The sequence below is a fragment of the Carassius gibelio genome, chromosome A17 (genome assembly GCF_023724105.1).
Source record: "Carassius gibelio isolate Cgi1373 ecotype wild population from Czech Republic chromosome A17, carGib1.2-hapl.c, whole genome shotgun sequence".
NCBI classification, from domain to species: Eukaryota; Metazoa; Chordata; class Actinopteri; order Cypriniformes; family Cyprinidae; genus Carassius; species Carassius gibelio.
Window position 1 is genome coordinate 381,124 of NC_068387.1, and position 16,690 is coordinate 397,813.

At 39.5% G+C, this 16,690-nt stretch overlaps 1 protein-coding gene across 1 annotated transcript; it reads left to right on the forward strand.

Annotated features, from left to right (window-relative positions):
* The first annotated feature begins 1,700 nt into the window (after positions 1–1,700).
* Positions 1,701–4,854, forward strand: LOC128031491 (potassium channel subfamily K member 16-like). The gene is made up of 5 exons (XM_052619790.1): positions 1,701–1,954; positions 2,466–2,580; positions 2,687–2,853; positions 3,033–3,201; positions 3,978–4,854. Exons 1-5 carry the CDS (start codon positions 1,721–1,723, stop codon positions 4,190–4,192), a joined length of 900 nt encoding a protein of 299 aa, XP_052475750.1. The 5' UTR covers positions 1,701–1,720; the 3' UTR covers positions 4,193–4,854.
* The last annotated feature ends 11,836 nt before the right edge of the window (positions 4,855–16,690 follow it).

A 16,690-nucleotide genomic window follows, 5' to 3' on the forward strand; every position in this document is an offset into this window, starting at 1 on the left:
ATGCAATATACAATAAGTGCTTTTCTGTTTTAGATATTCCAAATTGTAGTCTTTAATTTGTTAAAAGCAACCACTTGACATTTCTCTGCTCAAAAATCTTCAGACTGAGATCTGGTCATTTTTGTTTTATGATGCACTATTTTGCATGACTATGAATATATTTGTTTGAGCAATCAGGTTCTGAGCAGTAATTTGCATAAGGGAGCAGCACTTTCTTTCATCAGATTGAACAGGCATAAAGTGGCCTTTCTTTGCTTCCTATATTCATGCAATCTGGAATACTCCACAGTGTACAGTACAGATCACGTGTCAATACATGTAATGTTTATAAAATGATACGATGATTGTATACAATAACATGGTAATTTATAAAGTTGCTCAATTTCAATTTAAAATGTAAGACATTGTAATGTAATTTCTAAGTTTTAGACAAATAAGATTCACATTGAATATATTAAGCCATCTTAATTGTAAAATATAAAAATAATTCAATATATACAGTCACACATATCAAATATTTTTCAAATTACATTAATGGCAGCTGCAGTATTATTATAGATTAACAGTGAGCAGCCAGCCATCTCCTGACTCTCAAAACTGCTCTATTATTTTATTATTTATTTATTTATTTTTTTAGAGCCTTGGTGTCTGAGACATTTTATGCTTGAAAGATCTTCTTTACAGGCAAAACATCAACCACTGTGGCTCACTTTATTGCATGATGTATTATTGTATGGTTGTTATCACAGAAAGCAATGTTCTATTCAAACAGCACAGGGTATCAAACATCCACTTAGATTCTACCAGACCAATGAGTAATCATTTCATATTTGTCTTCACACTATGGAGAATTTCAGTTGCTGTTCAGAATGTTCTTAATAACACATTTTATTTTAGGAATTCTTAGCTGATTTGTGAGTGTTTAAGCATAGGGTACAGTTCATATTAGACATTAAATTTAACTTTATGAAAATGGGTTTTGAGAGTTTTTATTAATATCATTATTATTATTATTATTGCATATCCAATATTAAAACATATATCACAAATGTTTATTCTAACAAAGATCAATTTTGTGCACATATCATTTCTTTTCGTTTATTCTTTTATCTGTTTTTTAACCTAAACCATATTCAAATACACATTCAAATGACCATAACTCAAACTATATCTATTTCGTTATTTAGTCATACCTACATAACTGAGCTAAAGTGCAGTGGTTCAGAGATTTGAAAATAGTAAATGTTGAGGTTTCACATATTGGCATATATTTGTAAGTGTGTGTTCTTATGGTTGCCATTGGCAAGGCTGTAGATCAGACAGGCCTAAAGTAAACATAATAGTGTGATGAATTTATGGCGAGACATACAGATGACCAGATGACTTTCCTCTTTTTGGTGTGTGCTTAGGTACTCTTTGAAATAATTGATTTATGTAAACAGCCCTTAACTGGAGTAGCTTAGTTTTGATACAAGAACATTAAACCTTTAGCAGATTTGACTGTAGCTTCTAACCACTTTTATCTCCCTCTTTAATTCCTCACTCACTGTGTCTTCTGCTCTCCTTCAATCAACATTTGCATGCCAGGTCATATGTTCTGACTGGCATTCATTACACAAGGGGGTGATTTGCCTGTCACATAAACAGAGTAAATCCACACCCAGTAGCACAATCCTACAGCTGCATTGTCAGACAGTTCAGCCAGGCGACCAAAGGAACCATGCTCCCTGTGTTTTCGGGAAAGTTATGCCAGTGTCTCAGTGTAACACGGTTCCCTTCTATCCTGTTCCTTGGAGTTATTTATGTAGCCTATGTCCTTGTTGGAGGGCTGATCTTCTGGAAACTAGAAGGATGGTATGTGTTGCAACAGATTGATCTCCTGAAGGAGAAAAGAATGAAACTACTTGAGAAGTACCCATGTGTGGGTCAGAATGGTCTCCGAGAACTAGCACAGGTATGATTGGAGAGTAGATTTTGCTTAAATTATATATATATATATATATATATATATATATATATATATATATTATTATTATTATTATTATTATTATTTATTTTATTTTTACACAAACAACACCATCAGTGCTGGGTAGTAGGGAGTGTTTGATCAACTTTTTACACATTTTGTACACACACACACACACACACACACACACGTTGTATATATATATGAAGAAAAAATTATGAAGATCGCCATTCAAGAAACCAAAACCAATTTGTGTTTGTTAAACAAGACAGTTTATGATTCAATTTACTTTTGTTGGAAATTTGGAAAATCTCTTCTATATAAAATGCTGTTTGTTGGTCTATTGTTAAGTTTTGTTATAACAGAACAGCGTTATATGTAATTTACATGTGATTAATCACACACCCAGTAAGTTTTTTTTTTTTTTTTTTTTTTTTTTTTTTTTGTCAGATCATTTATTACAAAAAAGTACTCATTGCTTGCCATTACTGTTTTAAAGATGGTAAAAGTTGCATCCCTAAGTGGCTTAAGTCCAGACAGCAATGACACCGCAGATGGCTTCTGGAAATTTACCAGCTCATCTGTGTTTGCTGCAACTGTGGTTACAACTATTGGTGAGGAATGGGACACTTTACAGATTGAATTTGACAATCCAGTTTGTTGTGTGGCATCTATTATTATTTAAATCTAAGATCATTTAAAGTTTTCATCTTTTTACAGGCTATGGGAATATAGTTCCACTGACGACAGCTGGTCAAATCTTCTGTGTGTTTTTTGCTGTTTTTGGCATTCCCTTGAACGTAGTGATCCTAAATAGAGTTGGAAAATACATGCTGGCCATTGAGAGAAATTTTTGCAATTTTCTGGAGAAAAAAATTGATAGAGGGGTGAGAATTTAACTTTTATATTTTACAGTCAGCATTAAAGATCATGTGGTGGGTTTTAATTCTAAACACACAAACAAATATGTACATATTTGTCTGTATTGAGCAATTAAAGTGGAAATTAACATGTTAGACCTTTATGTGCAAACCCACTGTACCCATGATTCTGTTCCTTCCCACAGAAATGTGTACGAATATCCATTCACAGTATATCCTTTGTGAGCTCAGCATTAATGTACTTTGTGGTTCCTATGCTGCTTTTTAAAGCATATGAGGGATGGACTTATGCTGAAGCCATTTATTACTGCTTCATAACACTCAGCACTATTGGATTTGGAGATTATGTTGCAGGTACGAGACTACACATACAAAAATGAGGAAACTATTTATACATCAAATTTTATACTTCAATATTTGTAATTGTCAGCATGTACCCTAACTATGTAACAAATAAATTATGATGCTTATGTTTTATGGTGCATTGTTATTAGATAAGGACCATATAGATATGTATTATTATTATTATTATTATTATTATTACATAAAGCATTATTATTATTATTATTTTTTACTGTCAGTACTCAGTTATTTACATTTTGTAATTATTCTTGTAGCCCTAGTCAGGAAGTGACATCACAGTTTGGGTTGTGTATCATTCAAAATTTAATTTGAATTTTCTTGAATTTGAATTTTGAATTGAGGTAACAAATAAGATGCAGAATTATAATTCAAATTTAAAACACATTTAAGCCAATAGAAAGAAACTCATATTACTGTTGTATGAATAGCATTTAATAATATATTTGACACATTAAATTTAAGTAAACCTTCATTTTCATTAGATATGGTGAAACATCCAGAAAATCTTCAAAATAGAGCTGGTATAATAAGGTTGCAAAATACAGTAAATAGGCATATTGAGTCAAAATTATTGTAGTCATGATTTGTTTTCCTGCAAAACTTGTTGGATCAAATTCCTCTTTTGTGACTTCATTTCAATTTGCATTTCAGTGGATAGATATTAAGTAAATTCATCATCATGACATTACAATTTAAAATTCAGATCCAATTTGATTCAAATTATATAATCCCAACCCTAATCTTTACATAATTGTTTTTCCTGCCAGATAACAACCCAGCGATAAACTACCCAGAGTGGTACAGCTGTCTAATTGCAGCCTGGATATTCTTTGGCCTGGCTTGGCTCGCTCTTCTGATCAATCACTCCATTGATTTACTGGAGAGTGTGAATGTTTACATGAGAGGAAGGCAGAATGCACAAGCACAAGTGGAGGAGTCCAAAGAACAGCCAAAAAAGGGACTGAAAGGGGAAGAAACATGAAAAATTAATTTAACAGTGGTATGAAAAACAGGAGGGTGTCTGGTGTATTAATAGTAGTGTATCTATTCATCATAATGCTAACAATTAAAACAATATATGGTTAATTATTAATTGAAATACTGTTTAATGTATCTTTCTAATTTAAAATTTATAAAATTCAAATCATAGTTTCTTCTAAAAACTGAGCTAACTGTTTTGATTACCCAACAATTTTTTTTTAAATCAGTAATGACATTTAAGCATCACGTGTCTGACTGACAATGTTTGGCCTGAAAATCGCGCTTCGTTCACTTAAAATGAATTGCTATCACACCACAAACCATCAGGCCTGTAAAACTCACAATAGTAAAAGAATGTGTTTATGTATTATATAAGACCATTATTATATCCATTCAGTGATATCAAACTAGAACACCAGTTCATAATCATTTTGTTAGAGTGTGAGTTATAAAATTACTTTGAGGGAAGGTCTAGCTTTTTAAAGGGATTTTCTATAGTTATTTTTTGATTTTTGATTTTGTTAAGGTGTGTATAAATGCCACAATAGTTTTCCTGCCCCAACATTGTCATACATTAACTCTTAAATACTTTTTTGTTTTGATATTTAATATACTTGTGATATGTAAATCTAAAATAAACGAATAAATACTGACAACATGTTATGTCATTGTACTACATGATATAGATCCTGATTCTTTAAAGAAAACAATCAAGCAGCCTATTGCTATGGTTTCCCTCTAAATGCTAACATGACTTCTGCGTGCAAGGCTCTATTTAGTGCCAACTGACAAAACACACTCTAACCAAGTAATGTTCAAACATCCTGTGTCTACAACAGGCGCAGTTGTGTGTTGAGCATCACACTGAAAGAATTTCTGCTGTGTAACAGACAAGGATATATTATGGATCCCAGGAGTTCCAAGTATGTAGGGTGAATTCAGGTAAATAGGGCATTTATGCTTGATTGTAATGTACATTGTCATGAACAGTAAATGGTCTTGAATTAAAGGACACCGTTTCTTCAAATGATGCAATAAATTCTGCTGAAGCAGTTTGACAATGGTGATTGTGGCCAAACCTCAAAGGAGAACTCCCTCATCACGAAAGGAAGTAAGCCCTTTGATATTATGATTTAATACATTTCTATATTGTAAGGTTTTTCTATAAATATAAACAAATATTGTGACAGGACCTCTTTTATTTTATACTGCAGGTAACAGATTAAAATGCTAAAAATTTAAATTTATTGTAATATGTATAGATGTTACTTTGGCTAGATAAAATGAAATGGTGGTTTTATGAAAAGTGGGCCACCTTTAAGATCCTATAATTCTACTTTAATTCATTAAATACCTTGACATTGGATGATTATTTTATAACTGACATGAACAACTGACACTAATTATTGTGCAGTCATGAATTTAAAGTCGGAGATGATGACTCGGTCCACTGCAAACAGTGTTTTGAAAGATAAAAAATAAAATTATGATAATTAGACCAAAAAAATAAAATGTGGTGCACAACACTCGTGATGGCATTTCACGGACCAGTTTATGGCAGGGCCCCTCTTTAACTGCCATTGTGGACGGAAATGTGCCACACTGTGATTGGACCTTGGTGGAGGAACATAAACAAAAGTTCAGAAGCATCAGAGAAGGTGCCAAAACAACTGCCAGAAACCTCTAGCAGGACATGAGACCTTCTGCACCCATGACTACCTCAGAGAGGACTTCTCATTGGACTACATGTTGACCCTAACCACCAAACCCAATCCTAAACTGCCAAAATAAAATCCTGAGGATGCTGCAGCAGAAGCCAAAACAAAGGCAGGCCACAAAGATCTATCCAAATCCATTCATACATATGTTTGGAGACCTTGAATGGATGTAAACTGAAATACATTCACTTTGCCCTCAGAAAAAGAACAGTTTTTGTTAATGGCTATTGACTGTTTACACAACAGTTCGAGGATGCAGGCCTATTAAAGGGATAGTTCACCCAAAAATGAACTCCAGGAGGTGAATAAAGGCATCCTGTAGGAAATCAATGAATTTTTGTAAGAATAATTTCCATAACTATTGTACGTGCATTCTTTCTGGCGGATGATGTAGGTCCGGTCTAGCGAAAACCAATGTTAATTTACAGGAGCAAAGGAAGCAAAGTTTCATTACTTTAGCAAAGGATAACCAGTCTCCTCTTGTTTTATATCAAAATCCATGAATGCACATTCGACAGTTAGAGGAAGCTAGAGATTATGGTTTCTAAGATTATAAATATATTGTTTTGCTAAAAGAGGCCTTTAGTCACCCCATAGCTGTGTGGGACAATTTTTTTTTTATTATTATGGATGGATCGCTTTATTGTACATCTTTTGGACTACTGACAAAAAAAACAAAACAAAACAAAAAACCCTCACTCACTGCCATTTTTAAAGCTTGGAAGAGCCAGGATATTTTTTTAATATAACTAGATTGGATTAGTCTGAAAGAAGAAAGTCACATACACCTAGGATGCTTAAGGGTGAGTAAATTATGGGGTAATTTTCCTCTTTGGGGGAATTATCCCTTTAACATATTATGGAATGAACAAATGATAGCTTTATTTTTAACAAATTTGGGCTCTATTTGCTCGTCATGGTAATGGTTTGAAAGGGGTTTGATAAAGAAATATTGAATGGGTAAAATGTTAAAGACACTGTTCAGCGTTGTACATTGTACTATATGCAAATTCATTCCACACTAGGGCAGGCAACACCATGGCCACCTTGGACACAATCCCATTCCAGGAAAAGAGAGGCACCAGATTTCAATCTCCTCCCCATCAGAGAGGGATAAATATACCCTTCCTACAGACACTCCTTGTTCTGATTTTTATTTATTTATTTACCTTTATTTATATAGCGATTTTAACAATACAGATTGTGACTAAGCAACTGAACAGCATTAAATAGGAAAATAGTGTGTCAATAATGCAAAAAGTTCTCCTCTGGCCAGATTAAACAGTTCAGTTCAGATTGAGCAGAAGAATCATCTGTTTCCTGTGGTTTTGTTCCTGTGGCTGTCTAGGAGACAAGGTGCTGATCCACCATCTGGGCTGGATACGTACTGGATACGGGTGACTGCAGTGACTATCGGAATAAGAGAGAAACTAATTTTAGCGTAGATGCCATTATTCTAACGATGTAGCATAGCACAAGTAAATAGTGTGTTATGGGAAGTGTTCCCGGTTCCTGTTTTCCTAATTAATTCAGCCTAAAAATCCTTGGATTTAAATATTAGAAATGTGTTAGTGTGCTATGTGTAAACCAGGTTAAAGAGGTAGGTCTTTAATCTAGATTTAAATTGACAGATTGTGTCTGCTTCCTGAACAATGTAAAGTAGATTAATCCGGAGTTTGGGCACTAAATAGAAAAAGGATCTGCTGTCCACAATTAATTTTGATATTCTAGGTATTATAAAATTGCCAAGAGTTTTGAGAACACAGCGGACGTGGGGGACTATAGTGCAATAAGAGCTCATTTAAATACTGAGGTGCTAAACCATTTAGGGCTTTATAAGTAATTTTAAAATCTATATAATGTTTGACAGGTAGCCAGTGCAGTGTTGTCAGAACCTGGCTAAAATATTCATACATCTTGGTTCTAGTAAGAACTCTTGCTACTGCATTTTGGACCAGCTGGAGTTTATTAAGCATGCAAAACAACCACTAAATAAAGCATTACATTTATATATTTTTGAGATGGAAAAATGCAGGAGTTATTTGTATAGCCTTTTACAAATGCTAGAAATATGGCTTTCAATGGAAAGATTGTTCAAGTTCAAGTAGCATACATAGATTCCTAACTGATGATGTAGATTTGACAGAGCAGCCATCAAGTTTTAGACAGCATTCTAGGTTATTACATGCAGAGTTTTTATGTCCTATAATTAACACCTCTTTATTTCATAATTTAGCAGTAAGAAATTACTCCTCATCCAGGTTTTTATATTGATTATGCATTCCATTAACTTTTCAAATTGGTATGTTTCTTTGGGCCACTGTTATCATCAGCATACCAGTGAAAGCTAACACCATGCTTTCTGATTATGTCTCCCAAGGGTAACATGTAAAGAGTGAAAAGTAACAGCCCTATTACTGAGCCTTGAGGTACTCCATACTGGACTTGTGATTGATATGGTACATCTTCAATCAATGCAATGAATTGATAGTCCAGTTGCAAAGGACACAGCATTGATGGACCTCATCTGACTCTTGCAATTCTGAAAGCAGTGCAGCCCAGTCTGAAAAGGATGTCTGCATTGGCAGACACTGCCTGAAACACACAGCTCCACAGCAACACAGACAGACTATGTGAAGACAGACATCCACAGACAGACTACCCTGTGAAGATACATATACAGATCCCCTGTAAAGACCTTGTCTCAGACGACCAACAGGACAGACAGGAAGAGATGATTCTTCTGCACAGTCCGACTTCATTGGAGCCTGGAATTGAATTGCTGGTTTCATCTGGACAGAGGAGAACTTGCCCCTCGACTGAGCCTGGTTTCTCCCAAGATTTTTTCTCCATTCTGTCACCTATGGAGTTTTGGTTCCTTGCAGCTGTCACCTCTGGCTTGCTTAGTTGGGGACACTTTATTTACAGTTCTTTATTAACAATGTTAAGTAGGTTATTCCAGAGTTTAGGCGCCAAATAGGAAAAGGATCTGCCGCCCGTAGTTGAGTTTGATATTCTAGGTATTATCAAATTGCCTGAGTTTTGGGAACATAGCGGACGTGGAGGATTATAATGTAACAGGAGCTCATTCAAATACTGAGGTGCTAAACCATTCAGGGCTTTATAAGTAATAAGCAATATTTTAAAATCTATACGATATTTGATAGGGAGCAAGTGCAGTGTTGACAGGACCGGGCTAATTTGGTCATACTTCCTGGTTCTAGTAAGAATTATTGCTGCTGCATTTTGGACTAACTGTAGTTTGTTTACCAAGTGTGCGGAACAACCACTCAATAAAGCATTACAATAATCTAACCTTGAGGTCATTAATGCATGGATAAACATTTCTGCATTTGACATTGACAGCATAGGCCTTAATTTAGATATATTTTTGAGATGGAATAATGCAGTTTTACAAATGCTAGAAACGTGGATTTCTAAGGAAAGATTGCTATCAAATAGCACACCTAGGTTCCTAACTGATGACAAAGAATTGATAGAGCAGCCATCAAGTCTTAGACAGTTTTCTATGTTAATACATGCAGAGTTTTTAGGTTCTGTAATTAACACCTCTATTTTTTTCCGAATTTAGCAGTAAGAAATTACTTGTCATCCAGTTTTTTATTTCGACTATGCATTCTAATCTCTCCTATAGCAGAGTATGAGTGGAACTGTTCCTCAGGGGTCTATTGTGCACTGTCTGATGCGGTTACAATTTTATCTCTAACAGTATTGACTTTAGAAGTAAAGTAGTTCATAAAGTCATTACTGCTGTGATGTTGGGAAATGTCAACACATGTTGAGGCTTTATTTTTCATTGATTTAGCCACTGTATTGAATAAATGCCTGGGGTTATTTTGATTCCTTTTCAGGAACTCGAGCTGTGTCGAACGCTTTGGGGGAACTTCCCGGGTAAGACCGACTCTGAATATCGTGTGCAATCTGTCCAACGGAAGGGCGTGACGTCACGGGCGGGGTGATGTAGTGACCAGGAAGCTATAAAAGCACATGCTGTGCAGCTGGCTTCAGCTTCGCATCTGTCAGCAAGCGCTCTGTGTGTGCATGTCAAAAGTCTGTCCCGTTGGTCCTATTTATTGTTGTCTGTCTCTTAAGCATTAAAAGATCGCTAGAAAAGCTCAATATGCCTAAAGTTAAGGCTAAGACCAAACATATTAAGGGCGATTCCAAGCAATGTTACAGATTGTGTGTTCCTCCCTGCCCTTGCTATATTACGAGTGGGGATACACACAATTTGTGCGTGGCTGGCCTGGGATCAAAGCACGCTGAGTCGGCTCTCGAGTTCCAATGCAGATGCTTCGATCCCGGAGGGTTCTCTTCGAGGAGGGAGCCTTCACCAGCATTCCCCGCGGTGCTGGCCCCGGTTCTGCCGAGGCAGAACTGCTGCTGCACTTGTGGGGTTCGCAGGTGGATCTGTCAGAGAGAATGGAGATGGGCCAGTCCTTATGTCCTTCCTCATCTGCCAGATCCGGCGCCCAAACCCTGGGTTCGGAAGCATGCTGGTCGGTTTCTTCCCCCCAGGGTGAGGGATCAGCTCTTCACATCTCTTCCTCCGAGGAGGTCGATGTGGAGACTGTTGCTGGGTATTCACCACTCCTGTCGCCCCAATATTATCAACACGCGCAGTTGTTAAATTAAAAATCGAATGGCCTGCTGAAAAACATTCTGAGACACAGAGAAGCAAGTTAGATGAACGCTTTCTGCGGCCGAGGCAACCACCTCCTCATCGGAGCCTACCATTTTTTTCCGATCTCCATAACGAAATATCGAGATCGTGGAATCATCCATATTCGACCCGCCTCTTCTGCCCTGATTCACTATACTATGGCAACGTGATGGGGCTGGGAGAGCGGGTTTATAGAGCGGTGCCACGGGTCAAACCGGCTATCTGTCGCCTGGGTCGGCATCGTCTCTAAAGGCTCTGACGTTGCCCACCAAGCCTCTTAGAGCTACATCATCACTGGTGGGCAAAGGTTATGTGGCAGCAGGTCAGGCTGGGGCTTGACTTCACACTATGGCATTCCTACAAGCATATCAGGCCGACCTGCTGGGAGATATCAACGAGGGGGAGGGGATCAAGTTTGAAGATATTGAAGAACTTAGAAAGACCACTGATCTCTCCCTCCGCGCCACTAAATCAATCAATCAATCAATCACCTTTATTTATATAGTGCTTTAAACAAAATACATTGCGCCAAAGCACTGAACAACATTCATTTGGAAAACAGTGTCTCAATAATGCAAAATGATAGTTAAAGGCAGTTCATCATTGAATTCATTGATGTCATCTCTGTTCAGTTGAAATAGTGTCTGTTTTAATTTGCAATCAAGTCAACGATATCGCTGTAGATGAAGTGACCCCAACTAAGCAAGCCAGAGGCGACAGCGGCAAGGAACCGAAACTCCATCGGTGACAGAATGGAGAAAAAAACCTTGGGAGAAACCAGGCTCAGTTGGGGGGCCAGTTCTCCTCTGACCAGACGAAACCAGTAGTTCAATTCCAGGCTGCAGCAAAGTCAGATTGTGCAGAAGAATCATCTGTTTCCTGTGGTCTTGTCCTGGTGCTCCTCTGAGACAAGGTCTTTACAGGGGATCTGTATCTGGGGCTCTAGTTGTCCTGGTCTCCGCTGTCTTTCAGGGCAGTAGAGGTCCTTTCTAGGTGCTGATCCACCATCTGGTCTGGATACGTACTGGATCCGGGTGACTGCAGTGACCCTCTGATCTGGACACAGACTGGATCTGGTGGCCACGGTGACCTCGGAACAAGAGAGAAACAGACAAATATTAGCGTAGATGCCATTCTTCTAATGATGTAGAAAGTACGGTGTTATGTGAAGTGTTCCGGTTCCAGTTTACCTAATTAATGCAGCCTAAAAATCCTTTAACGGATTTGGATATTAAAAGCATATTAGTATGTTATGTGTATGCCAGGTTAAAGAGATGGGTCTTTAATCTAGATTTAAACTGCAAGAGTGTGTCTGCCTCCCGAACAATGTTAGGTAGGTTATTCCAGAGTTTAGGCGCCAAATAGGAAAAGGATCTGCCGCCCGCAGTTGATTTTGATATTCTAGGTATTATCAAATTGCCTGAGTTTTGAGAACGTAGCGGACGTAGAGGAGTATAATGTAAAAGGAGCTCATTCAAATACTGAGGTGCTAAACCATTCAGGGCTTTATAAGTAATAAGCAATATTTTAAAATCTATACGACTAAAGAGACCGCTCGTGCGATTGGGTGGTCTATGGCAGCCTTAGTGGCCGCGGAGAGGCATTTATGGCTGACCCTGTCAGAAATCAGAGAAAGAGACAGGGTCTGCCTCCTTGACGCCCTGCTTCAGCCTTCTGGCCTGTTTGGCGACACAGTCAATACTGTCGTCGACAGGTTCCAGGAGGCATGAAAACAGGCGATGGCGTTCCAGAATTTCCTCCATCGTTGCTCTAGTGGTGCATCTGGGCGGGAGATGACCATGCCACATGCTGGCTCCTCATGTCGTGAGGCTCAGAAACAGAGTGTCGCCGCTGATGTTCCCCCACGTCAAGTTAGGGACTTCCAAATCCAAACCCGACTTAAGAACAGTTATCGGGCCCGGAAGTCCTCGACAAAGAGATCCTGAAGCCAGTGGCTTAGAGATCCAGAGGGTAGCCTCTACTAGGGTAGAGCGTAGTCCACCTCATTATACGGTGCCCACCTCACCTCGGTGGCATTGCAAGTGGGCCATCAATTACTATTAAAATAAATAATGTTGTTAATATATGTAAAAATATCTCATAACATAACATTCATACTGTAGGCCTTCTGCCCTCCTCCCTTTCGGGAGCCAGACCAGGAAAAGCTAAATTGTATATTTCCAGTGTGAACACTGGACGCATACGTCCACAGAGCTGCCCTGTGGAGAAAATCCGACCAATTGCTTGTTTGCTACTGTCCTCCTAAAAAGGGGTCTCCTGCCTCTAAGCAGACCCTTAGTCGTTGGATAGTCGAGGCTATTAACGTCTCCTATGAGTCCTCTGGTCTTCCCCTTCCTTTGGAAGCCAAAGTTCAATCCACTCGGGGTATGGCGGCCTCTAAGGCCCTCTCAGCAGGTGTGTCCCTCTTGGACATCTGCAATGCAATGGTGGTCCACGCCCTCTACATTTGTCAGATTTTATGACCTTGATATGCGAGCCACTCCCGGCTCTTCTGTTCTCTCGCCTTAGCTGTGCTCTTCGGATACACACTAGGCAGGGATTTGGAAGTCTGGCAGCGTGGGCATAGCTTCCTGGTTGCTACGTCACCCCGCCTGTGAAGTCACGCCCTTCCGTGACTTCAACCTGCTGCACGCTGCAATACAAGACTTTGACTCGCAGGTCGGAACAGCTGACAGAACTGGCACTTGACTAATCGGGTAATTGTTGCATTGTCACAAAAATGTATTATTTGCACACCTTTTTAAATATTTTAAGCCATATGGTATTCATGCGCTCCAGAGGCTGTATTACAGTATGTGCACTCACAGTCACATCCAAAGCTCGCGCATATAAAGCTGCCTCGCGAGTATTAGATACGACTTATTTTTCATGGTTTGTTGAGTTTAAACAACCAAATACTAACAATATGATGTCTGATGGGTGTTTACAAATAAAACAGTTTCATGGCACACTCTAGCTACTAAAATGGGGGGGGGGGGGGGTTAAAAACATTCGTCGTCAGGGTTGGTGTTGTATCAGACACGTGCATTTAACATTAGGCTATATGAAAAACAAGCTCAAATGGAGTTAACAAGGTTTTTGCCGGTGAATGAGGAGATCTATGTTTTGTCCGCATCTGAGGCAAGTGCAGTGCAATATATGCCATCATCAACTATAACAGGTTATATAACGTGTATTGGGCACTTAGTTTTTCTTGTTGTTTAATACAAAATTTCATGATATAAATGATTAAGTACTTATGCACAGAATATATAACGTAAAAAAGTATATTGCCTAGATGGCAAAAAAAAAAAAACTACTTCTCCAGTCTTCAAATACACACAAACAATAGTTTTTAGTGACATAGTGTTTGAGTAAAGAAAATGCTGTACTATTCAAACATGCTGTACTATTTTTTTTACTCTTGCTTTGCGGATAAGCAGAGATGTCTGTCTCCTCAAGGCTGAGTGGAGGCGGAGTGAAATGACAAGGTTTCGCGAGAGGTTGAGGATCCAATGGCGTTATAAAGTTTTACTGACAAGCTCTTTTAAATACTTATCATTGGTTAAATATTTGTAAAAACCCTCTCATTTAAAATAATAATGAATTATAACAGAGATATTAATTTTCAATACATTTTCACGGCACATATCTGGCTATTCTCTGCCATACGGAAATGGAGGTGGAGGTGACCGGTTTGTTCTGGCACAAATTAAGCCCTGGTTCTACCATACTTTCAACAAGATGTAGAATTTACAATTTTGGCTATATGAAGTTTGCACAAAACTAAATAATGATCTGAGATATCATCACTTGAGGACTCAAATGGTTCCTGTGGTCTTGTCCCATAGGTCGTCTGTGACAAGGTCTTTACAGGGGATCTGTATCTGGGGCTCATCTAGTTGTCCTTGTCTCAGCTGTCTTTCAAGGCTGTAGAGGTCCTTTCTTGGTGCTGATCCACCATCTGGTCTGGATACGTAGTGGATCCAGGTGACTGCAGTGACCATCTGATCTTGGCAAATGTAAAAGTTCTGGCAAATGCTAAACCTAAATACAGTAAGATTGTTATTCATGCTGGCGCTAATGATGTTCGATTTCGCCAGTCGGAGATCACTAAAAATTACTTTAAAGAGGTGTGTGAACTTGCAAGCACGATGTTAGATACTGTAATATTCTCTGGTCCCCTCCCTGCTTACTGTGGTGACGAGATGCATAGCAGATTGTCATCACTCAGTGGCTGGATGTCTAAGTGGTGCCCACAGAATAACATAGGTTTCATAGACAATTGGACAAGCTTTTGGAGCAGACCTGACCTGTTTAAAAGACCTGTTTAAAATCTTAGAAGAGGTCTTCATCCCTCCTGGGGTGGCGCCACTCTTCTCTCTAGAAATATGGCAAATAGTCTTAGTGTTTATACTTGACTAACTGGGGCCCAGGCCAAATCACCCAGAAACAACATACTGCACTGTCAAGTGCAGATCCAGATGTTGAACCAAGTTCAGTTGGCAAAGATTTGAACAGTTCACTCCTCTTTGACGAATCCGTAAACGCGCAGGAGCAGAAAAAATAGATGAGTGAAAAACCTGGGAAACCGGGAGATGTAAAGTATAATCCCTTGAACGTCGCGTCCGGTCCACTCCTAGGTGTGACCAGGGACTGTTTGAAATGCGTAATGGGTGGAGTTTACCAGCTGGAAGATGTCGGGGACTTTTGGAGATGGCACAATCTGTGCAACCTCGGACATATCTTCTCACATCTTCTGCAATGTTGGGCCACCAGAAGCGGTCTTTTAGCAGCGAGAGAGCCGCGTCAGCCTCTGGGTAGCCAGTGCCAAGGGAGGTGTGAGTAGTATGTATTAGTGAGGTGTGTTGTGTCCGAGGAACATATCTGAGTTTGGAGGGACAGCCCGGCGGAGCAGGAGGAGAGACTTTGGAGGCGACTGGTGGAGAGGTCCATTGAATCGGGCTGGTTATGAGTTTTGTCCGGATTATCGCTTCGGGCTCGTCTGTAATTTCATCATCAGCGCAGCTCTTACTGCGCGCCGGAGAGCATAGCACGATGCTTTGTACTCGCTCATGTTTCTCGATAAAAGACCGGCGTTGTAAGCAGCAGTGCATTTGTTTACTGCTGCACGGATTGATCTGTCCACCCATGGTTTCTGATTTGAGAATGTCCTTATATTTATTGTATCCGTAGCTTGTTCTGCAAGCGTGTTTACAAAGCTTAACGCTACATCCGTGAACTCGCTGACGTCAGATGAACTTGCGCGAAACATGTCCCAGTCTACGTCATCAAGAGCCGCCTGTAACGTTGCTTCTGATTGGTCGGACCATCGCGTCACCACCCTCTTCACCGGGGGATCTTGAACGAGCCGTTGTTTATATTCCGGTGTGAGGAAAATGGCGGCATGGTCCGATTTGCAGAAAGCCGGTAGTGAGCGTGCTTTGTAGGCATTCTTAAACTGAGTGTAGCAATGATCCAGTGTATTCGGTCCTCTGGTTGGACAGGATACATGTTGATAAAAATTAGGCATGACTTGCCTGTGTTTGGCTTTGTTAAAGTCCCCAGCGATGATAATAGCAGCGTCAGGATGTTTGTTGATGTTTCCGCTGAGCACATCGTGAAGCTCAGACAAAGCCAAGCCAGTGTCTGCTTGTGGAGGGATGTAAACAACAGTTATGATGATCGATGAAAACTCCATGGCCTTCTGTTCCAGAAGGGAGAGCGGGTAGATCTTTCCACGAGGCACTGGCTGGAATCAGGTCGATTGCACAATCCCAAGGGCGTGAGGAGGAAGTTGTGAGGCTTTGTGCAGGTAGAAGACGTCTCGGAACTCTTGGTAACAGGGGGGAATTTCAATAGAGCATTTATCAACAGGGCTTTCAACGGAGGTGGTATTGATGGATAAGACTTTGGAGGTCTTTATCGGCGGTGAGGGTCTGTGAGGGAGTACTGGAGGAGAAACCCGTTGCAGTCCTCTGCCAATCCAGAATATGGAGCTGGTCTGATTACCAGACTGGAATAGACGGGAGTGGCGGTGTGAGGTGTCAGTAACCACCGCAACGAATCCAGCAGTTCTAGAAAGGGATCAGCTTTG

What these genes read in the sequence shown, in the direction of transcription:
- LOC128031491 (XM_052619790.1), top strand. Translation starts at nt 1,721, where the DNA reads ATGCTCCCTGTGTTTTCGGGAAAGTTATGCCAGTGTCTCAGTGTAACA. An exon ending in GTCTCCGAGAACTAGCACAG is followed by an intron (nt 1,955 to 2,465) that starts GTATGATTGGAG and finishes ACTGTTTTAAAG; the next exon opens with ATGGTAAAAGTTGCATCCCT. An exon ending in AACTGTGGTTACAACTATTG is followed by an intron (nt 2,581 to 2,686) that starts GTGAGGAATGGG and finishes ATCTTTTTACAG; the next exon opens with GCTATGGGAATATAGTTCCA.